Source organism: Homalodisca vitripennis, chromosome 2 (genome assembly GCF_021130785.1).
Source record: "Homalodisca vitripennis isolate AUS2020 chromosome 2, UT_GWSS_2.1, whole genome shotgun sequence".
NCBI lineage: Eukaryota > Metazoa > Arthropoda > Insecta > Hemiptera > Cicadellidae > Homalodisca > Homalodisca vitripennis.
In genome coordinates this window covers 84,994,468-85,017,654 of record NC_060208.1, presented here as the reverse complement: position 1 = coordinate 85,017,654, position 23,187 = coordinate 84,994,468, and the positions used below count along the sequence as shown (strand labels likewise).

At 29.6% G+C, this 23,187-nt stretch overlaps 1 protein-coding gene across 1 annotated transcript in view; it reads left to right on the top strand.

The window, feature by feature from the left end:
- LOC124354292 (neprilysin-2-like) overlaps nucleotides 1-23,187 on the top strand; it is a 40,565-nt gene that overhangs the window by 8,630 nt on the left and 8,748 nt on the right. Inside the window, exons 7-10 of the mRNA XM_046804631.1 lie at nucleotides 18,405-18,637; nucleotides 19,721-19,864; nucleotides 20,100-20,243; nucleotides 20,742-20,838. Coding sequence (XP_046660587.1) covers nucleotides 18,405-18,637; nucleotides 19,721-19,864; nucleotides 20,100-20,243; nucleotides 20,742-20,838 — 618 coding nt within the window. The remainder of the gene's footprint in view (nucleotides 1-18,404; nucleotides 18,638-19,720; nucleotides 19,865-20,099; nucleotides 20,244-20,741; nucleotides 20,839-23,187) is intronic.

Below are 23,187 nucleotides of genomic sequence, written 5' to 3'. Positions count from 1 at the left end.
ATAAAATCATCAAAGATTTCAGGCTTAAAATCGTAATCAAATTCAACATCCAGATAATGAAAAAATACAGGTAAAATCTTCTCATAATAAACGTGTGTATCGATACCTACAAACCTAATGTATTCTTTGAAAAGGAAAATAATTTTTTCAAGGGTTATGAGTGATAAGTAAAAATTTTTATTCTGTTTTCTAAATTTCTGTAACAAATTTTGTTTGTTTTTCACCTCCGTATTGTAATTTTGTAAGCAGATTATTCAAATGTGTTAGTTTATTTCGAAAATTTCCTAGGTTTAGGTCTTTCGTACAAAATTAAATTACAATCTCTACAAACTAAATATTTTTTATCAATAATTTCTCCTCTATTATAACACTTGTAACAGTTGGCATTATACTCTTCCATTTAAACAAAAAGATTTTTTTATAAATGGAGATTATGGAACTAACTCTGCCGAGATATAAATTTTTTCAGCGCAAATGTTTGTGTTTACATTTCTACAACAGAGATACAATAAGAAATAATTTCATTCTATTGTACAACTATTTAGGATATTTTGTCTATGATTACAAAGATTATTCCGGAAGAAAATCGAGATTTTTCATCAGCGAAAGAGTATATTTTTGAAGTTTTAGAAGGAATGAAAGAGAATAATATGAATTTAGCAAATTATTTTTCTTAAATAAAAAATCTATTCTACTAAATAGTCACCAAACAACATGAACTCACCAAAGTCTCTACAATTTCTAGCATTAAAAACAGTGCAACAAAGATGAATTCAGTGAATTGCCGGTTTATTTTCAACAACAGTTGATACCGTCTTCGATAACTTTCCTTAAATGAAACAGAATTAAAAGAACTTGTAGAGTCTTTTGCAGAAAGAACGAAAACTGCACACGTGTACACACAAAAAAACGAAAAAAATAAGGGATTATATATTTAATATAATTACGAAAGATATTGAAAAGAAAGTAAAAAATAAACAAACAGAGAGTTTTTCCATCGTTTTTTTTTATGAAACTTTTCCCCATATTATACGTCCTTTCAAGATAATCAAGACTTAATGATGAATTTCTTAGGAATTTTTGTAAGTATCAAGATTTATCAACACAATTCATTAAAGAGCATTATAGAATTTTTCTTATAGAATATAGCCACATTTTGTGTGAAACAAAAGGTATTACTGTAGATAATATTCCATGTGATTCCTATGAAGAAAGACACCAACTATGGTTATCAAAACAGTACTATGTCGTGGGGAGGGACTGCAAGTTTTAGAGCACAACTGAAAAGGAAACATCTGGACAAAAAAAAAGTAACCACACATTACTGAACTAACATGTTTTTCTTCTTTCCAAACAGCTGCTGATGATCAAAGCTGAAAAAAAAAACATATGGGAATGGGAGAAAAAAAGTAACTCTCATATGGAAGAATATTGATTTATTTTCAGTTAGGAAACGAACTCAAGGTCTCAGCGTTCCTAGTGGTAACGCATACGTCATGAAATTATTATGAAGTTAGTCGGGTCACCGCGTTCCTAGTGGTAAACGCCTACGTCATAGTTAGTGAAACAAACAGTCGAGGTCACCGCGTTCCTAGTGGTAACGCCTACGTCATAGTTAGTGAAACGAACAGTCGAGGTCACCGCGTTCCTAGTGGTAACGCCTACGTCATAGTTAGTGCCGATGAATTAATATAGAAAATACGATGATTTTTTACTGAATTTTTCTCTAATATCGTTCTTAATCACATCATAGGCTAAAAAAATTTCTCAGAAACCACAACCACATAACAAATCGCGTTTGTAACAGCTTTTTGAAAATCCATGTTGATAATTATATCGTTCTTTGAACCAAATATTTGTCATACTCTTTGTTGTATCAATGACATAAATAGGTCTATTCGCTAAAAATTCTTTAGGATTGTAATACATTTCCTTATTATTTACAGTAAACTTTCTTAAAATCTTGATACATCTGATACATGATTCTGAAAAAGACCTCCTGAAATGTTTTAAATTTTGTAATTCATCTGGATAATAAGAACCGTTTCAATTTTACTCTGATTTTTTTTTACATCCAAACTATCAAACTTTGAAGGATTTTTTTCTTGATTATTCTGTCTATCTGTTTGAAAAACGCTATGATAACGAACTTGGGATTGAAGATATTTCTATAAATATTTGTAATATCGAACGAATAAGTTGTTCCGGAAATACCTTTTTGTTCAATACATTGCCAATCTAGAAAATTAAAACATAATGTTTTGACTTTTTGTAATTTCATCAATCAACCTAATTTTACTCGTGGTTTTATAATCAATCATTGGAACTCTAATAAAAAAAATCTGTAATTGTTATTTTTTCCATCAAACAGGCATAAACATTTCCAGTTTGCAGTCTTCAGAATCACATCATTGTCTTCTGCTCTTATAAAAACTTAGATAAAATCCTCCTTTATAGATCGGAATAGTAACATTTTCAAAAAATCCTAATCCAAAATTGAGATAAATTTCCAGCTGCTTCAAAAACACCAAATTTAAAATCTGATTTAAAGTCATTAGAAGTTTGAGAAATAACATCACTTTTTGAATACGAAATAGTTCCTTTAATTGTGCTTAATTGGCCACAGTTTTTCGACTTCTTCTATCAATTTTATTGTGTTTTCTTACTTCAATCTTAGAAAATAAAAACGGTTATAAAATTATCGATTAATCTAACATTATCAGTTCCAAGATATGCTTGACCATCTTGTTTTGTTAAAGTTCCAGAAATATAAATAAAACTGGAAGTTAGACGAGCAAAAGTTATCTCCAAAAATCAATATTAAACTCAGTTCTTTTATTCGGTTCATTCAAATGTTGTTTACTAATTGGATAGAAATTTTTAAACTCCGCCCTTTCAATATCACTAGCATATTTTCTGTAGTCCGCCATTTAATAAGACAAATTTTAAACATCATGTATAAGAAAGATATCATTTTTTCATCGATCTAATGTACGTTTTTATAAGAAAAGATATAAATTTTAAGTAAAATAATTAAAAAGATTAGAGTCATTTTTTAAATGATCTACTTCGTCATATTCGGGATTCTCTTCCTTAAATTTTGCGATCTCGGTCCACATATTTCAATAAAATTTGCACAGGATAGTAACCGCTATCTATAATATTGTTCCAATCAACTGTATCTTTATTTTCATCCAAAAACTTTATACTCAAGTGTTGATAGAGACAAAGAACAGACATATGATCTTTTAATTGATAATGTATATTTTCTTGAATGAACTCTGGGGACAGAGTTTGATATTTTGCAATGTTATACCAATTCAATTTGTTTACGTATAATCTCATCATATCTTCGGATAATTCATATTTTTGAGAAATGTCATCCCAATGTTCTTTTTTTCAAATCTCTTTCGTGTTGCATGATAAAAAGATCGAAAGCACTGTAATGTCCCGCCATCTCTATTTATTAGGAAAAAAAATTTCAAATCAAGTTTTTATAAATTGGCTCTTTCTTGAGTTACATTCAGCACATTTTCCAGAAATTCTCTTAACTCCATTGATGTTTGCATAGTATTTTATATCATTTGTTGCAGTTTTTTCTTTACATCTCACACAATATATGAGCGCCATTTATTTAGGGAAAATTTAAAATTTAATCATCATAACCGCCTAATCTATTAAATCTGTTATCAATGTTTTCAAAAGATTTATTAACATCTTCTTTAAATTTATTAAAGTTTTCTTCTAGTTTATTTACTTTATCGAGATATATAAAGAGTATTGATCATCTATTCTTTTAAGTAATTCATTATTATGTGTTACTTTCTCATTGAAACCGTGTACCAAAAATTTTCAAAAAAGTTTACTTTCTCATTGAAACGTGTATCAAAATTTTCCAGAATTTTGTTAATTGCTACACCAACTAATTCATTAACATTATTTTTATATGTATTAAAGTTTTCTTCTAGTTTATTTACTTTATATCAAGTAATTCACCAACATCGTCTACTGATCTTCTATTTCTGGCTTCTAACTTGTCATAGACTTCTGTTGTAAAATCTTTAACATGCTGTTTTATGATTCTCATAATTTTGTTTTAGTTCATTAAACATTTTAATAGGATCTTCTAATTGAATCATTACAACAACATCAAATGGATTAATTCCTTTACTAACACTGCTAATTCTTTTTCCTTTAAAATCTAAGGCATTTTTAACATTCGGATCATGTAAATCAACAATTATCGATGTTTTCTGATAATTTTAGAGGTTTTAAAATTTGTTCTTTAAACAACAACATCATGTTTGTCCAATACCAGGTCGAACACCGACAATTCTTTTTTTATTAGCCAAACTAACATAATTCTTTTCAACTTTGATCGCTTCAGTAATTTTATCAGCTTTTTCGATATGAGGACATTGTCATCATCAACTTCTTTTTTCCAATGTTTTTATTTTATCAGCAACTTCATTTGAACTCATGAAAATTTGCAAGTTTGTTATCATATTCTGCTTTAAAATCTTCAATCTCGACAGCAAACATATCTGAATCCTGGAAGGTTTTGTAATAAATTTTCTAAACTTGTTATCAAACTCATTTCTCAAACTATCAAAATTCAAACTATTATCTACATTTTGAATAATTTGTGTTCCAAATACGTCAAAAATATTTTGTGAATCCATATTTATTAAGTAATAATTTGTTAACAAACTTCTTTAAAATCTTTACCAGTACTCAGTTCATTCAAAACAAAAACACATAAATGACCCACAAATTGGGGATCTTTATAGTCTTGAATCTGAGAATCATTGTAGTAGACGCTTGATTTTTTCAAATATTTAATCAATTCTATAGGTGGTTTGTCCTCAATTCTTCCATACGAATCAAAATAACATGCATTCTTATCATTTTTATAATAACAAATCCAATGCGTTCCACTTCCCATAATCGAGTTCTAAATTCACAATTCCACATTCAAATTTCTTAACTTTTTCAGGTAATGTATCTCTCATGAAGATTCCTCTAAAATGTTTAATATTTTTGCAGATTTCTTCCAATTCCCCGAATGTTAAAGGTTTAAATTTTTTTTTCAATGTTTGATTTTCACGTAATTCAAAAGTTTTTTCATCTAATCCAGATCCTGTAACATCTTCCAAACTCTTTATCTAAACCAATTTAAAATGTTTTCGAACAATAGGAATCACATCCTTTTTAACGATTTGGAGCAGCTTTACGAACATAAAGAACAACATTTTTAACAACTGGAATATTTTTCTCCAAAATCTAATAAATCTTTCAAAAGTCCACCATTTTTGAGTTCTTTCAACTGATTATAAGAAAATTCTATTCTGGTTCCTTTATTGTTTTTCTTATGTTTTTCGAGTTTATTGTATTGTCTATTTGTTAAAAATATCTTATCTTCACCATTTTTTAGTTGATCTATTTTAAATTGAATACTAACGGGTATTTTCTTCTTAAAAAGCGGATTTTATTTTTTCTTTCTGATTTTTGCTGAAATTTACGTTCACCTCCATTTATATAGTTAAAAATTTCAAGTTCTCTTCGATTCCCATTCCTAGTTTTCTCTTCAAAAACATTGCTCCAGCTGTTGGAAGCGCAACAAATCTTTCACCTAAACTAGCATCTTTTGATAAAAATCTATCCATTGCCTTATCTTGCAAAACTTTATCTGCGATATGTCTGGAATTTGTGTCTCTATGTTTTGCATAAAAAATATCGTGTTCCATAGCAGCTTGATCTAATTTATTTTATACCAGTTATCTCCTCTTTTTAGTCTTTTTTCGAGTTTTGTGCCGGGCCCCAGATACTGATAAGTTGGTACGTGTAATTCAAAAGGTAAATTGTTGATAAAATCATTCAAAAGTCCACTACCCTCAATCATAGATGAACTTATTGCCGGCAAAACTCGTTTTAAATATTTAATTCCATCAGGTTTTTCAATCATTTCATCAAGTTTGTTCGAAATAAAATCTTTAATCGCTTTCTTTTCGTTCAAAAAATTGTTGTTTCGAGCCTTCTCTTGAGCATAAATATAATTAATAATTCCATCGAGTTTTGTCAAATCGTCGATATATCTGTATTCAATCTTATTATCACTGTATTTTCTTACACCTGATCCTTCGATTCGTTTTTTTCCCAAATTGGTTTAAATCAAATTGAGATATTTTTTACCTTTACTTGACTTTGGTTTCTTAGTTGATGGATCATTATTTTTGTAAAATTGAATCAGATTTCCATAAAATTTCTGTATACTTTTTCAAGTCTTCTTCAGAATATAAACCGTCTTTTGGAACATCAGTGCCTGTTAATAATCTCCATAAACCTTGAGTTCCTTTATATGTTTTTTCATTAATAATGATATCATTATGCTCAAAATTTACGGGCAAATTTCCAATCATAAAACTTTTCTTTTTTCTGTCCCAATACAAACCAAATTTATCATCCTTTGCTCTAGGAAGAAATTTTTTACCAATTTCACCAATTATTATATCCGTTGTTCCAGGACTTATTGGTTCAACTATGGTAGAGTCTTCAATTGATTCGAGGTCTAAATGGTGTTGAAGATGGTAATTTTGGCAATTCAAACTCTTCTACTTCAGATTCTGGAATCGAAATATCAGCAAATTGTCGTACAACTGGAACCAAATTCATTAAATTTTGATTATCGCTTAAAACATTTTCAATTTTGCCCTCAACATTTTTTTATTGCAGAAGTTACAGGTTGATTAATTTTTGAATAAGTTCTTGTTCTTCTTCATCCATTCGAATCTGTTCTTTAAATTCTTTGATTAATTTCTTTTCGATTTGATCAAGTTTTTTCGCTTCTTCAGAAGTTACGTTCGCCATTTATTTAGGAAAATTTTGAAACGTGGAACGTAAAAACGTGAACGTGGAACGTAAAACGTGAACGTGGAACGTAAAAACGTGAACGTGGAACGTAAAAAAGGGGACGACGTGGAACGTAAAAACATGAACGTGGAACGTAAAAACGTGAACGTGGAACGTAAAAAAACGTGAACGTGGAACGTAAAACGTGAACGTGGAACGTAAAAACGTGAACGAGAACGTGAACGAGAACGTGAACGAGAACGAGAACGTGAACGAGAACGTGAACCGTGAACGAGAACGTGAACGAGAACGAGAAACGTGAACGAGAACGTGAACGAGAACGTGAACACGAAACGTGGAACGTGAACACGAAACGTGAAACGTGAACACGAAACGTGAAAACGTGGAACGTATAAACGTAGAACGTGAACAGATTTACCGTTTTTCTGTTATTTTCTTAATGTAAATAAAAAGTAAAGATAATGTAAAAATAATTGTAACAAATATTTTATCAAGTAGATTTGTCAGACCACTGAGCAGCATTTATGTTAGAAAATTTATTCAAATATTTCCATTTTTAGGCTTCAAAGTTAGATTAATAGTTAAAAATCCATAGTCTTCTTTCCAAATTTTATCACATAATTCATTAAAGTGGTTAAAACTCATATCAGATCCCCACATAATTTGTTGTAAAATTTTTCTCGAATAGTGATCATCTTGCTTAAAAACACACAACATATTTCAAATTTATTTCTAATAACTTGTTTATCAACCTTTGAAAAGCATTGGGAAAGATAGATACAAGATATGTTTTTGTGACGAGACATTACGAAATATTCCTTAATAACGTCCTGATTTTCCAAAATACAATCATCAAAAAAAACGATTAACGAATTGGGTTTACATTCGCTTAATGGAACTATGTCCTCGGAAGCATTATAAAAAATGTGATATTTCTTTGCTTAAGTTCTTCTCAATATTTTCAAATCTTTCTTGTAATTTTTTATAGGCGTCTTGTTCTAAAGATTTACTAAAAACATACAAATTGGAATAAGGAATCAACCTATTGTAGATAAAATTCAATAATAAAGTTGTTTTTCCACATCCACTTGAACCAACAATTAACAATCTGATTGGTTGATCTTTCTTATTTTCTTCAAACGTTTGAAGTTTTAATCTGATCTTTTTGCTTTAAAAATTTCTCTCATTTAAATAGCGAAAATGAAGCTGTTCAAGTTGACTTCAGAAAGCTCTCAATTATTTTTAAACTTGGAACATCCTATACACTTAGAGGAAGAATCAAATTATTTTATCGGTTTTAAGCGGTTTTTTATTCTGACAATTTTGTAATAAATATTAGTGAAAGTTCTCCTTATTGTATAGGATTTAGTGAGAAGAACATAACAAAATATTATGGTTTAAACAAAGGATATTATACCTTCGATCAAATAAAAAATTCCCTTAAAAATTATCTAAAAACATTCAAACAATCAGATAAATATTTAAACTTTGACGAAAACAAGTTTGAAATGCAAAAAAATTATCTCTCTAATAAAATTCAAATAAAATCACCAGTAAGAATAATGTTTTCAGCAATTATTGTAGATTTATTAGGGTTTGTTCAAGAAACTATTGAGCCAAATCAGGTATATTTAGGAAATAAAACGCCAAAAATTTAGACCGTTTGATATAATTGAAGTACATTGTAATCTCGTTGAACCTAGTTTTGAAAATCATACCGAACATTTAACACAAAGAATCTGAAATTTTGTACACATTTTTTCCCAAATGTTGCTTATGGATCAAAAATCAGTGAAAAAACCGAATGAAATCGATTATATTCCAATTTAGAAAAAATATTAAAAGAATTCAAAAAATCGTTCTAACTATACAAGACTCTGAGGGAAATTTATTAAATAATGAGAGTAAAACAACAATATATTTAAGATTGTCAAAAGAATGATGAATCTAGGGGGGAACGAATCGTTCTTACCTTCAAACTTTCAAAAAAACACTGTTTTTTTATCAATGAATCTGGACTTTACACTCAAAATAAAAATTACTAGTTAAATGGAGTCAGTTGTAGACCTACATTCAATAACAAAGACATTGTAACGATTGTAGACGAAAACAATGTAATCTGGTTTAAAAAAAAAAGCTAAAGATGTTGCAGAAGTATTAGAATATGAAAATACGAGGCAAGCTATCATAAATAATGTCGATAATGACGATAAAACAACTTTTGAATATATAAATTACAGGAGTCTATCCCATAGACCCTTAACAATCTTCATCCTGACACTGTTTTTATCAATGAATCTGGGCTTTATTCTCAAAATAAAAATTACTAGTTAAATTTCTTTTCTATCTAAATGGAGTCAGTTGTATACCTACTCAATAATCAACTTATATTCAATAATAAAGACATTGTAACGATTGTAGACGAAAAACAATGTAATCTGGTTTAAGGCTAAAAGATGTTTGTGAAATATTAGGTTATGAAAAAACAAAAAACGCAATTAAATTAAATGTTGAAGATGATGACAAAATTCAATATTTTACTTAAAAAACAAGGGGCTATTCGAATGGCCCCTTAACAATCTTCATCCTGACACTGTTTTTATCAATGAATCTGGACTTTATTCTTTAATTTTGAGATCACATAAAAAAAGAGGCAAAAATCTTCAAAAATTGGGTTACAAAAGAAGTTTTACCGAGTATTAGAAAATATGGCGAGTACAAACTTGAAAACGAAAATAAGCAGTTAAAAGATGAAATAAAACAGTTACAAATTAAAGATGAAATGAAATCATTGAAAATAGAGAATCAAGAATTGCGAATGGAATTAATGAAGAGAGATATGGTATGTAAAGATTTTGATAAGAAAAAAAACACCATGTTTTTGTGTTAATTAAGAAGAATCACATGTGGGAATGGCCTTATTACGTTATCAGAGCTCAGAAACGAGAAATACCAAACCGATTAAAACATCTAAAAATAAATTATCCTGAATTAGAGATTTTGTTCATTGATGACGATCCAAATAGTATAAATCTCTACAACCAAATGAAAGAATCTTTGAATATTTTATACAACGGAAATCATTTTACTACAAATATGACAGAATCTCGACTGATTTATAGAATATCTAAATTACACGAAGAAAATGTTTCTAAATTTTACTAAACATTCGAATTATGATATTTTGTTTGTAAATGTCTTTTAAGACTATAGAATTTGTTGAATTTCCTTCCGCATACGCAATGAACTAAAGATTTCTCTAATACATTCTTTACAATATGCTTGTTTTTTATCTTTACTATAATGCCAATTGTTAAATTCAGAAATATTCTTAACTATTTTACAGCGTGTGCATTCTTTCTCTTCTAAAGTTAATTTTTCCATTTTATCATATAATTCTTTTCTATATTTCTTATTACAATCTTTACAATAATAGTATAATCCATCTTTGGTATTCTTATTTTTAGAAAAATTCTTCAAAAAGTCTAAATTCTTGACACTTTGTACATTTTCTTTTGAGACTCCATTTATATAGAAAAAATTATAGCTTTGACTTTCTCAATTCATATTCATAAACTTTCCCGGTTATTTCTTCATTATTTAAATCTTTTATACTATAAGTTACAGGATATGTGTTATTAATTTGATAAATCACAAAGATTTCTCTTGACCAATTGTTCTTATATTTGTTCGAAAATGTTTGTTTTTTACTAACAATTCTTACATGATCATCGACTTTAAATTTAGTTTTCGTGTGAATTTCAGGTGGAACATACTTGAAAACGGTCTCTAAAAACTCCTTTTCTGCATCCTTATCTACGTCTTTGGGGCTTCATTTTGATTGTGCTGTGAACCGTATCATTGTAATTTGTGACTATTTTTTGAAGAATATCGATCCATTTAAAGTTTTTATTAATCTCAAAAATAACTTTTCATCCTTTCGTTTTGAGTTCTGTTATATCTCTCTACGATACTTGATTTCTCTTCGTTTTCAGTATGATAAATCTTAATGTTGTATTTCCTCAAAACTTCGTTAAATTTCTTTATTTTTGAACTCTAAACCCTTATCTGTATGAAGTAGGTTTGGAGGTTTGTGATTGATCCTTATAGCATCTTTTACTATATCTTCCAAAACTTTTGAAACATCCTTGCCGTTTTTTCTTTGATAGCTCTTGACCAAGCATATTTTGAGAAAGTATCAATAACATTTAACATATACTTGAATCCATCATTTTGATCCGAATAGTTAGACATTATTACTAAATCTACTGCCCATAAATCGTCAATTCCTAAAGTTATAATTTTTCTCTTTTTAAACTTTTTTCGTACTGGTGCATGAATTTCTCTAGCTTCAATCTCTATTTCTTCTTTATTCTTCAATTCTTTCTTTACTTGTTTTTTCATAAGGATTCTTTATAAATTTACTCTTATTTGTCTTACATTTTGAACATTTTGCAGCAATTCTATACAATCCATTTTGAGTTTGAACGAATTTTTGAATCTATACTTTTCGTTTTTTTTCTTGCATTTGTGGCAGTGAATCAAATCATCTTCCATTTACATGTCAAAGTTTCCAAGTTTATTTAACTCATCTAATATATTAGATTCCGCTTCATAGTCATTCGGTACTGTATCAATCTTATTTTCTAGGACAATTCTCTTATCATCTTTCGCTTCATAGCCGTATGGTACTGTATCGATCTTATTTTCTAGGACAATTCTCTTATCATCTTTAGCGTTCAGTGCTAACTTGTTTATAGTAACGGTGTACAACTCATGTTTATAGCTTTTGATTACTGTCATCTCCCAAATTCTTCTTTTATCTTCGAACAAAACATCTCTTCAAGTTTTCGATATTTATTGTTTTATTTACAACGCTTCTCTTAATTCCTTTACACCTAACTGGGTTTTTATCTAGATATTTGTACGAGTACATCTTAGACCTTAAACCACAAAAATTCTTCTAAAACTTCGCTATTTAACTCATCTTTGAATTTCCCTATTACCTTCCTTATTTTTAGTAGTGAAACATTCGTGATCTTTTGGATAATCACTTGTATCAAAGTCATCTATATTTTCTTTAATAATTTTAAAAGGATCTCGTTTCAATTCTAGGAAATAACTGTCTGTATCCATGTAACACAGATTCAAATCTGGATCAAACTTCTTTAATTTGTTTGTAATAAAAACTCGTACATTAGCAATTTTGAGAGGTCGAGAAACTGAAAATCCTATGTAAATCGGTTTGTTAAATTTAACCTTTTGTTTGTACATGTGACTCGCTATACAGTTGTCGTCAAAGATGTTAAAGCATTTGAAATTTGTTTTCTTAGCTTGTTTCATTGAAAATTCTTCATTTCCAAGCTTAATATCACATCTGTTTCTCACATTTTCCATAGATTTTTTCCAAAAACTGAGTTGTTCATCAGCTTTATAAAAGTCCTTTTCAAAAGTCGCTTGTAGCTTTGGTTCTCATGTTTGTGTTAAAATCAATGTATTCTTTCATAAAAGGCTTCTGATCGAATGCGATAACTCTATTCACATGTTTTAACACCATTCCTTGTTCCAGATAGAATTTCAAATTTCTCGAATGAACAACGTATTCAGTTTTATCCAGTAGAGTTGTGCAAAGTTTGTTTTTAAAATGTTTCTGGAGCAAGAGGTAAATCCTTGTGATGTTCGTGTAAATTTGTTGGATATCCAAGATCGACTTCGAGAATATAGCCATAATCTTCGTCGCCAGTGAGTTCTAAAATTGTTTCTTGCCACTCTTCTTTTGTATACGTTTTAGGATCCATCCACTTGATATCGCCGTATGGTAAACTTTGCATGAGGCCATACCCATAAAGGTTATTAGCATCGAGATAGAGTAAATAGTTTTCGGGCTTTGTCTTATCAAAATCTTTTAAATATTTGTTATTTGCTTTCACATATCGTTTAATACATTGAGAAATGCCTCCGCAAATACCTTTTTCGATCATTAAATACATATCGTAATCGTGTATCAGTTGAAGCTCGATTTTAGTTAATTTTAACATAGCATCCCATGCAAGACTGGGAGCTGTTAGATAGTGTGCTGGATCAAGCTTATAGCAATTCAAAACAAATATTCCTAAAATTTTCAAAGATATCAGCGAGCAATAGAACATCTTGAATGTTATAGAGATCAGAGTAATTTCCTAGATTTTTCTTCTTTTAATTTGTTCCAAACATTTAAGTAGTGTTGAAAATCTTTCTCAGATATGCTCTCGTCTGTCAAAAGTGAACAGAAATCTTGAATTCTCAATTCTTCTGTGTAATCAAGTTTTTCAATACTGTCGATAAATTCATAGGGAAATATGCCTTTTCCAGATAGAATTTTAAAGATTTCTTCTTCGTCATTTGGCTGTCTTTTTAGAATTTCATTCAATATTCTTCCATCCTGTATAAAATGATTTGTATGTTTGAAGTCTTCTTTCTTTAGATTTTTCGCTAATTTTTCAATAGACGAGGCCATGAATCTAAATGTGTCCACGAAAGAGAATTTTATGAACTTTCTAGGTTTGTCACCATCAAACTCATACCCGTATCCAGAATTTACAGAATAATTTATATATCGTTCATCGTGTTTGCAATCAAATCAACATTACCGTACTGTTTTGCCAATTCTTTTATGTACAAATGAGTATCGTAATTTGACATATTATGACAGAAAACTGGAATGTTTTGTGGAAATTTCAAATTCAGATTGCAACATGCATGAGCTGCGCCTCGAAACTTTCCCAGTCAAATGACAATGATCTCTTACTTTATTATAACTCTTATCTTTCCAACTATCAGGAGTAAAACCATACTGAATTGACTCAACATCATAAGCAGACCATTCGCAAATATGACAAACGTTTGCATTTTGGTATGAAATTTCTTCTTCTTCAGTCAATTTCCATAGGTTTTTTGTTCTTAGAATTATATTTTGTAGCTATGTATTTCGATAATTTATTGAGTTCTTCAAACAATTTTGCAGGAAACATTTGGCAAATCTTCTTCATTTTTTGCTCGATAACATATCGGCTTGTACATACGATTGGTCACACATTCGACACTAAATATAGAGTAAAACCATAAGGAATGTGCTTCTGAATCTTGGTTGTAGTCGATCTTTGTGGATTGTTCTTGCATGTCGGAATTTTTTCTAATATGCTCTCAAAATCCATAAAAATAACGTAAGGATGGCTAAACTTCTTTTGATAATTAGTAAATGATGTTGTTTGACCTGGAAATGGCATAATTGGTTTACAAACTTCATGTTGCTTGCAAAATTTCTAAATGATCTGTTAAATCTCCAGATTTGTAGAAATGGCTTAAACATCTTCTACAAAGAAATTTCCTTTCTTTATGTTTAGATAACTGTGAACTTACTAAATCTATTTAGATCGGTTATCAAAACATAATGAGATTTTATCTTCTTGTTTTACATACAATAAAATCAAACTTCTAACTCGGCGTCATAACATTTCTGAAAATTTGCAACGGAACAATGTTAAATTTCTCATCATAAACTGTAGATATTTATTGACATTTTCGGATACTTATACTTGGAATTGTAACTTCGTTTTTCAAATAATTGTATATCTTTTAAAGACATTGGATACTCAAAGCCCGAAAATATCTCGTCATTTACAAATTTCTCGTATTGCTTTGCTCTATCAGCATTCTTTTCAGGTTTTTCCAATAGTACATCGGATAGAATAAACAAAACAGAAATCATCTTTATTTTTGATATTTACACAAGCTTTCTTTACCTTGATCTCTTGTGGTAAATCGATATATGATCCTGCGTTCATAAATTCGTGTTTATTAAGGCTCAAAAAACTAATGTTTTACAACTTTTGAATGTCCCTCCAGAACCTCTATTTGGATGATTTGTCTGTTCTCGATGTGTTAATTTATTAAATTGCTTAGTAATAAAGTCGTTTACGTCAAATATTTCGTATGCTTTTATAGTAAAGTACATTGGGCAAGTTTGTGGTTCACCGTTTACTAAAGTTCGTTCATATTCACAATTCCAAAGAGAGATATCCTTTCATATTTTTAACATTCTCTTGAAATTTTTCTATTAAACTCTTAATTTCTGGCCTCATAATTGATAGATATTTGTAAATTGACATGGAATTTATCGTTTAAATTTGTTAAAATGTATTGCTTGAAAAGACCGTGTATTGAGGATAAAACTTCAACATCTATGATATTTACAGGTTTTTCGTTAAGAGTTTTGTCAATTTCTTCGATCATTTCAGACTTAGTTTTATCGTTTTTGTTTCAATGGACAATTTTTTCAGCGATTGATTGAATTTTTTCATCATTAAATAGATTGAGATCTTTTTTATCTTCCTTAAAGTTTTTCTTTAATTCACGCAATTTTTCTATATTGTACATCTTTTCATGATCGACAATTTGATTTTCTTTAGCCCAAGTCCTCAAATAATTCAATTCTTTCTCATAAATGCCTTTGTTTTTTAGATGAATTTTTAGAATTATAATGTCTATCATAATGGTGTTCAAAAATGTCTTTTTTGCAGTATAGACATGACACCTTTTTCCTCTCCATTTAAATAGGGAAAATTTGAGTGAGTCAAGTTTCACTATTTAGTAAAATATCTTTTTATTAAGGAAAATTTATCAACTTTAAGCTTAAAAGTTTATAACTTTTCCTTAATAAAAAGATATTTTACTAAATAGTGAAACTTGACTCACTCAAATTTTTTTCCTATGTAAATGGAGCTACTAAAGGAATTAAATGAAGTTGGTGAGCTAAGATTTAAAGAATATAAGAAGTTGAATGAATTAGAAGAAAATAAGAAATACAAAATTTTGAATTTGGAGAAAATAAAAGATAAATTCGGGTTTACAATAATTGCCGAGTTGGAAGATTATAAAGTACACTTACCGAACAGATTTTTTGAATGTTTTGGATGAAAAAAAGATTAAAGAATTGAATAAACATGATAAATTACACTTGGTTGTTACTGGAAAGAAGACTATTAAAGATAAAGACTGTGTTACCGTCAATTTTGTAGAGTAGAAGATTTTTCGTCGTAGCAGACATTTCAAATAGATTGATTTGACAGCTCAAGAAAGTAGAAGCAAACAGCTATAGATTCGGTAATTTTTTCATTCGTGAGTTACAGATTCGTTTTATTGTCCTTTAAACAGTATTTTTCATTGATTTACCGTCTGTCCCAAAAGTGAGCTAGAAAACCCCATATTCATATCTACTTATAAATATATATATATATATATATATATATATGTATATATATGAGACTAAGGTTTGCAGATTTACTGTCGTTTATTTTATGAGTCCGTTCCTATTGTCGTTGTAGTACACCAAATGAACTTTGTGTTTGATTTTTACGGTTACTGTATACTGAATGTTTGAATATGTATGTGTTCTTATATTCAAAAATATTTTTTTTTACATTTCACTTACATTAAAAACATTGGTTATATGTATGCTAACATTGTTAACTTTATTTAAACAAAAACTATTTTGAACATTTATAAACATTTAATTATACATTGAATATTTAAAACTTAAAATAACCCGGTGCATAAGCATTTTACTAATATTTTTGAAAATAATTAATGTTATAACGGGTTTAGAAATCCAAAGAATATATAGTTTACGAAAATTTAATGAAAAATTACAGAAATATTGCAAGATATGTAAAAAAAGCCAGTACGGCAGTCAACAAATAAAATTAGCACTCAAAGTGCAAGTATTTTGTTTCCATTTTTATAATTGAAAGTTTAAAATATTATTAAAAATCCGACGACATATTGTCTTGGTAGATCGAGTGAAGAAGTACCGAAATACTGTAGCTTTAATAATGTAGTACTCGAATCGGTTAATAACGTAACAGTTCAAATGATTTAGGTGGCAAGATAATTTTAACTTCAAAACCTAGGCTAGTGGCAGTACTCATATTGTAAAACGAATAAAATGTGTTATCTAAGATCACGTGATCCAATTTATTGTGTTAAATTATCATTATTAAGTACTGTGCCGTTTGTAAGTGGTAATACAGTTCCTTGGTCTTGCTTCAGTGGCCTTACCGTCAGCTAACCCATAAAACAGTGAATTTCACAATTGTCCGCGAACATTCCATGTAAAGATTCAACTTTAGTCGTTAACTAGTCGCAAAATAAATCTATGAAAGACACAAGTTTACATGGGTGTATGGTTAAATTATGGTTGAAGATAAAATTTCAAGAGTATTTTAAAGTACAAATTTTAAAATTTTTCTGTCATACTTTATTAAAAGTGGATATGATTACAATCAGTGATTGAAACCTTTGAAGTCCTATTAATTTATATTTATTGGTCTAAGAACTAGTGCAGGAGCGTTAGTTATTTATACTATTTAAGTAGTAGTTATACCATTTCTCTTCATTATAATATTTTATAAATGCTACGTAGACATATATAAGATAATCTGCTGGAAAACTTGCACATAAATCGTATGCATACATACATACGAGTATATTTATATATGGATAATACAAGTAACAAAAAACACAGTCGGTCCATGTGTTTGGCTGTAGCGTGCTGTCACACAGACAGACAGGTAGGAAGAAACATTCCGCGTATAAATTACATATAGAGAATTACTTCAGTCTATTAAAACAATTCTTTTCAAACTCTTATCAATGGGAAGGAGATACTTTTGGCGAGAAGCCCGAGGCCCTGAAAACACTGTTCATGTCATTGAAATAAATTAGCTTCATGGATTTCAATGGTGTTTGCAGACTTAATATTATCGTCTGTACTGCATGGTTACAGCGACAACCACTGTTAAGTTTAAGACCTTTTAGTTCAAAATCTAGTACATTTAGCCTAAAGTTCATAAGTAAGGCAAAAATGAGTTTTATCCGACTCAGACCGGTCAGTTGGTATGTTCATAAAAGAAATTCGTACCAACATTTGTTAACGATAGTAGCGTTTGTCTATAATATTGTGGGATAGATAGGCAAACTTACGACTGCTTATAATTCTGTCAGAAGAAGGACGAGACACACAGTAAATAAGTTTCCCTTAGATTTTACATTTATAGTCCTCACTAGATATCAGTGTCACTCGTAGTTCGTAGTGAACACCGAAACTTAATGTAGTGTATATTATTTATTCATGTTAATACGTTCCAATTTAAACATCCATTACTGATAATATTTCTGAGGACATAAAGTAGTGCCTGAAACAAATAGATAATGCGGAGTGCACAATTGAGTATGACTTTTAGTATAAAAATAATCGCCGAAGGATGAATTCATATGTGGTGGACAGATTATATTATGGTGATTACACTCGGTGGTAATAACAACATATGTACGTTTAAAAATATGTTTTCTCAAATTTTTAAGATTTGAATGAGTCATAACTAATTGAGAATATTCGTAAAATCAACGATCCTTAACTTCGAGTTATTTTACGACATTACCCTAAAATTCAGGAATATGATAAACTGAAGCACAGCTGCTAAAAACTCATCTAATAGTACTATATGTTTGAGATTACAGTACCTCGAGAACGAAGGCGGGACTTTGAACGCATGTACAACCCCTACGGGCTGGATGATCTGATGGCAGAGTTTGGCTGGGTCAACTGGACAGCACTTCTGGAAAGCATGATGCCAGTGTCTGTGCAGCTCAGAAAAAACGAGCTGATTATCGTCAGTGAAGTGGAGTTCCTCAAGAAGCTTGAGGTGTTCCTACAGAAGTACTCTGATGAGTAAGTTTTAATATGTGCTTGTACGAGGTGTGTTCTGGAACCATCTTGGTTTTATAGATGAAAGAGGGGTTTTAGGGTGAATAGATTTTCAATTCTCTGCAGTTTATGAATATTATTATCTTTCTAAAAAAAAAAACAAGTTGCAAAGTAAAGGAAGTATATTGGTTAATTTAATATATTGGTAGATATAATTATTGAAAATAAAAACTGATAGTTGCTTCAAATGTAGATTTTAGGTGTCGTTATGATCATGTTGCTTTATTGCTTTATTTGTAATCATTAAGAAAATACTAGCCACTGCAGGACTTTTTGTACAATCGTGACTTTGCTTAGTCGAGTATTTGTGTAGTGTAATAGTAGTAAGCTCAGTAGCTAAATAGTATATTTCGTCTGAACGCGCTATCTGTGTTTATAAACTTCTTTAGTACAGTATTACACACCTATAATGTACAAAGTGAGAAGTGGCGAGATATTATGTAGAGTGTGAATAAATAATTTACATGATTGAACTAATTTATTTTGGCAAATACAGCTACGTCTTACTTATTCATGGTCAAAGTCTTTGACAAATACAGTATGTTATGCATTTATTGTTGTTTTCATTTGGAGCTTTTAGTTAATAAGCTCCAAATAAAAGTAAGTTTTAGCTTATTATTTGGACTACTTACTCTATATTTTTTGGAGCTAAAGTTTTAGCTCCAAAAAATATAGAGTAAGTTTTAGAAGATTTTATTCTTAATCCAGAAGTGTTTGATGAAATATGAACGAATTATGCGATTAGGATTCAAAATCTATGGAAAACACATGTTTTTATATTAAAGTAAAACTGTTAATTTGTACGAATTTGTATGAATTAATTTTAGGATTATTTTAAGCATACATTTTTAAGTATTGGAATAATTATTATAAACTAAATATATATATATATATATATATAATTCTAATTATATAATATTCTAAATATATATATATTATATATTATATATATATATATATATATATTTAATTTATAATTATATATAGTAATATAATTAGAATATATATATATTTAGGAATATATTTAATATTTGTTACTTTGGCCAGAGTGATTGCCAACTACATGATGTGGCTAGCAGCTAGCGATATGGCGGACATGCTGACCAATCAGATGAGGAATAGGAAGAGGGAATATGCGACTGTAGGTGCGCAAGAGCCACGGTGGAAGGAGTGTATCGGAGTCGCTTCAAGGTCAGTATGTAAGATAACCTTATATGTTGGAATCCAATCGAATTTACCTGAAGTTATTTTATACAAACTGATACTCGAGGAATAACATTATGTAGATCTTTATTACCTATAGTAAAATATATAATGGACTTCCCAAATAGTTTTTTAAGATTGAAGTTGGATAATTCAAAATGGTCAACTAATAAATCCTTAAAGAAATAAATTGTTGTTATCTCAGCTGTTTTATCCTTTTTAGCCTTTCACTGGCTCTTTCTTCACTTTACGTCGAGAGATACTTTGATGAGACCTCCAAAAAGGCAGCTCTGAATATGACTAATATGATACGTGAAGAAATCATCCGTGACATTCAAGAACTGGACTGGATGGATGAAGAAACCAAGTAAGTAATTAGCTGGATAAGGCTTTCGAGATGGTATCCTCAAATATGACCAACATATTATACTTTAATATTGAAGAAATCACCCATGACATTTAAGAGCAAGATTAGGAAAAATATCAAGCAATATCTATAGCTTTATGTGTGTGCTTCATATATATCATGCAAAATTTGGCCAAAAAGTAAACAAAAACATATATTTTTAGAGGTGGTCCATGAGGCACTATCACAGGCCCGTTGCTCTTTAGATACTGTATTACTGTATGCATGTTCTGTACTCGTACATGCATTACGTTGATGAGATGTGCTGTCTTACTTGCAATAACATACATTTCTAAAACCAACAACGTCATCTTATAAATGTTATGGGATTATAAATAATGCTAGTAAATTTTTTCCTTGAATTATATTGATGAGTTAGAATTTTAGTGTTTGAATACAGATTAATAAAATCCGAACCAATAATAAACAACTCATAAGATGATTTACATTAATTTCCAGAAAACGAGCCTTGCACAAGGCATCTCAAATTGTTCAACATATTGGTTATCCTGATGAGCTTATGGATATGAAAAAAATTGAAGAATACTATAAAGGGGTAAGCAATAGATATATAATTGGTAGCATGTTTTGTTGATAGATACTACTCTAGATAACCCTTTTTCCTGTGTGCCACTGTTAGTTTGAGTGTACCCTCCATAGATAGTGCTAAGTGATTCTTCATATCTAGGTCTCCATCGCTTTACTCACTTTAACCCTTTAGAACATATAATGAGATCCTACAATAGGAAGAAAAACTTCGAAAAATAGTTAAACACACTACATAATGGCAATAAAGGTCCCTATAAATAAATGTCTGAACAAAATGTAATTTTCTGTCCATCTCTCTGTTTGTGTTTCTTACATTATGCTTTTCTAAGTAACAGCTACTGTTGTAAAGTTATTAAATTTCGAACATACGCTTTACATATGAAGTCCTATAACTGAAAGACTGTACTTTTTTCTTGAAAGATTTCCAAATTTTGGCTTTTTAAAAACTGTTATGATAAATTCTAGAAACCCTCACCCTGCGTTTAAAGTTTTTTTCTAAATCTAATGTATACGATTAATTTAAACCAGACAAATAATAAAACTTTTGACTCTTTTCCCAAGTCATTTATATGTAAATATTATAAGTTATCCCCGGTTTCGCACGCAATTACCGGTTTTGCACCTGTATGAGCATTTCTGGCTGAAGTAAATTATATTTCCGACGGCTACGTTGATTTTTGCCTTATTGCTACGATCAAGAAAATATTATGTATATTTATGACCATTGTAATTCACTCCGATAATAGCATGTTTCGTTCCATAGTATATTTTGCCCTTTTCCTTATCAATAATATGTTTACATACGCAGCTCTGAGAAGCCTTCTTCTGAACAAATCGCTTACCTAATCACTGAAAAAAAAACGACGTGAACAGTACTGGTTACTTCTTAGGGAATTTACTTACTATAAATGTAAAAAGATTTAAAATGTTGTTTAAATTAATAAAACGTATGTTTGTGCTGTCATAAGACAATGTTTACACAGAAGAGTTGATTAAATTTGACAAGGTCTTTCAATTAAGATTTCCCAACTTTAGAGAATAAGATGGGATTGTTCGCTACTTTAAAGACCACTAGGGTGTAGTTCAGAGGGATTTTCGAAATATGAATAAGCCTGTATTCATCCTAGGGAGCGTAAGAATGTCCACGTAAAATTTCTGTACGATCGGTTGAATACTTTACGCGTGCAAGCAAAACAAACAAACAAATGCACTTTCACTTTTATAATATTACTAAGATATAAGCAACACAATTAAAATAAGTTAGTTTTTATTTTTTACATGTGCCGTCTTAACTATGGGGCGTGCACAAAACTATAGTGGAAAGGGTTGATTTAATGTGATATAGGTTTATCTCCAGTTCATCTTCATCTTGATGTAGCGAATGGAATTTGACGCTGTCACAGATTTCTGAAATGTAAAGTTATATTCGTTTTAAGAGATTAAAACATTTGACAACGAAGAAGCTTCAAAATGTAGTATAATTTACCTGAAGAGGCATTCTATTCTCATTATCTCACAGTTGTGTATAATGAGAATATCTCTTTCACTATATTAAAGTATATTTTGTTTACACAGATGTCTATGATTTTGAAACGACGTAAAGAGTTAATTTTAAGTTTTTTTGACCGGTATTTTTATCACCTCAGATAATGATAATAGCTTAAAGGCCGTAGACAATATTGTATAGCTTGCGTCAAATCGATTAAAATATATAAAGTACCCTTAAATATAAAAATTCAATAGTATATTATTTATAATTGTAGACAAAAAAAGTAACAATTTTAATAAAATATTGAAAAAAATAATTATGTTTAAGTAAAAAATAAAGACCAGATCAATCTTGGTGTTCACACTTGGATAAAGAATTATAGATCCCCAATTTGAAGTTTGACCACAAACTAAGTAATAGAACTATAATAACGGGAGTTACATTAAAATGTAGCTTGTTTATTTCTGCGTTTGTACATATAAAACTGTGTTTGTAACATAACTTCCAGTTTTTATATCGATTTTTTAGCGATTTTCAACCAAAATGCAACCAAATGTGTACAAGATAGATACTTGTGAACTGTAATTGAGTATGTACCTTTTGAAATTTAGACTAGTATGAAAATAAAGTTGTTATTACATTACTATCTTAACTTTTACTCTTACTGGGTGTTTAACAAAATTCGACATGGTTACGTTATAGAGCTTTTCGTTTAATGTTTATCGTGAACGTGTAGTTTATAACACAGATTACACTGATCTGGTTTTGTCAATTTACATAACCGAAAACTGATTATTTTAACGCGCAAATCGCACAGGCTGCCGAGTGCGGTGTTGTCTTGTAGTCGCAACAAACGAACTTAGTACA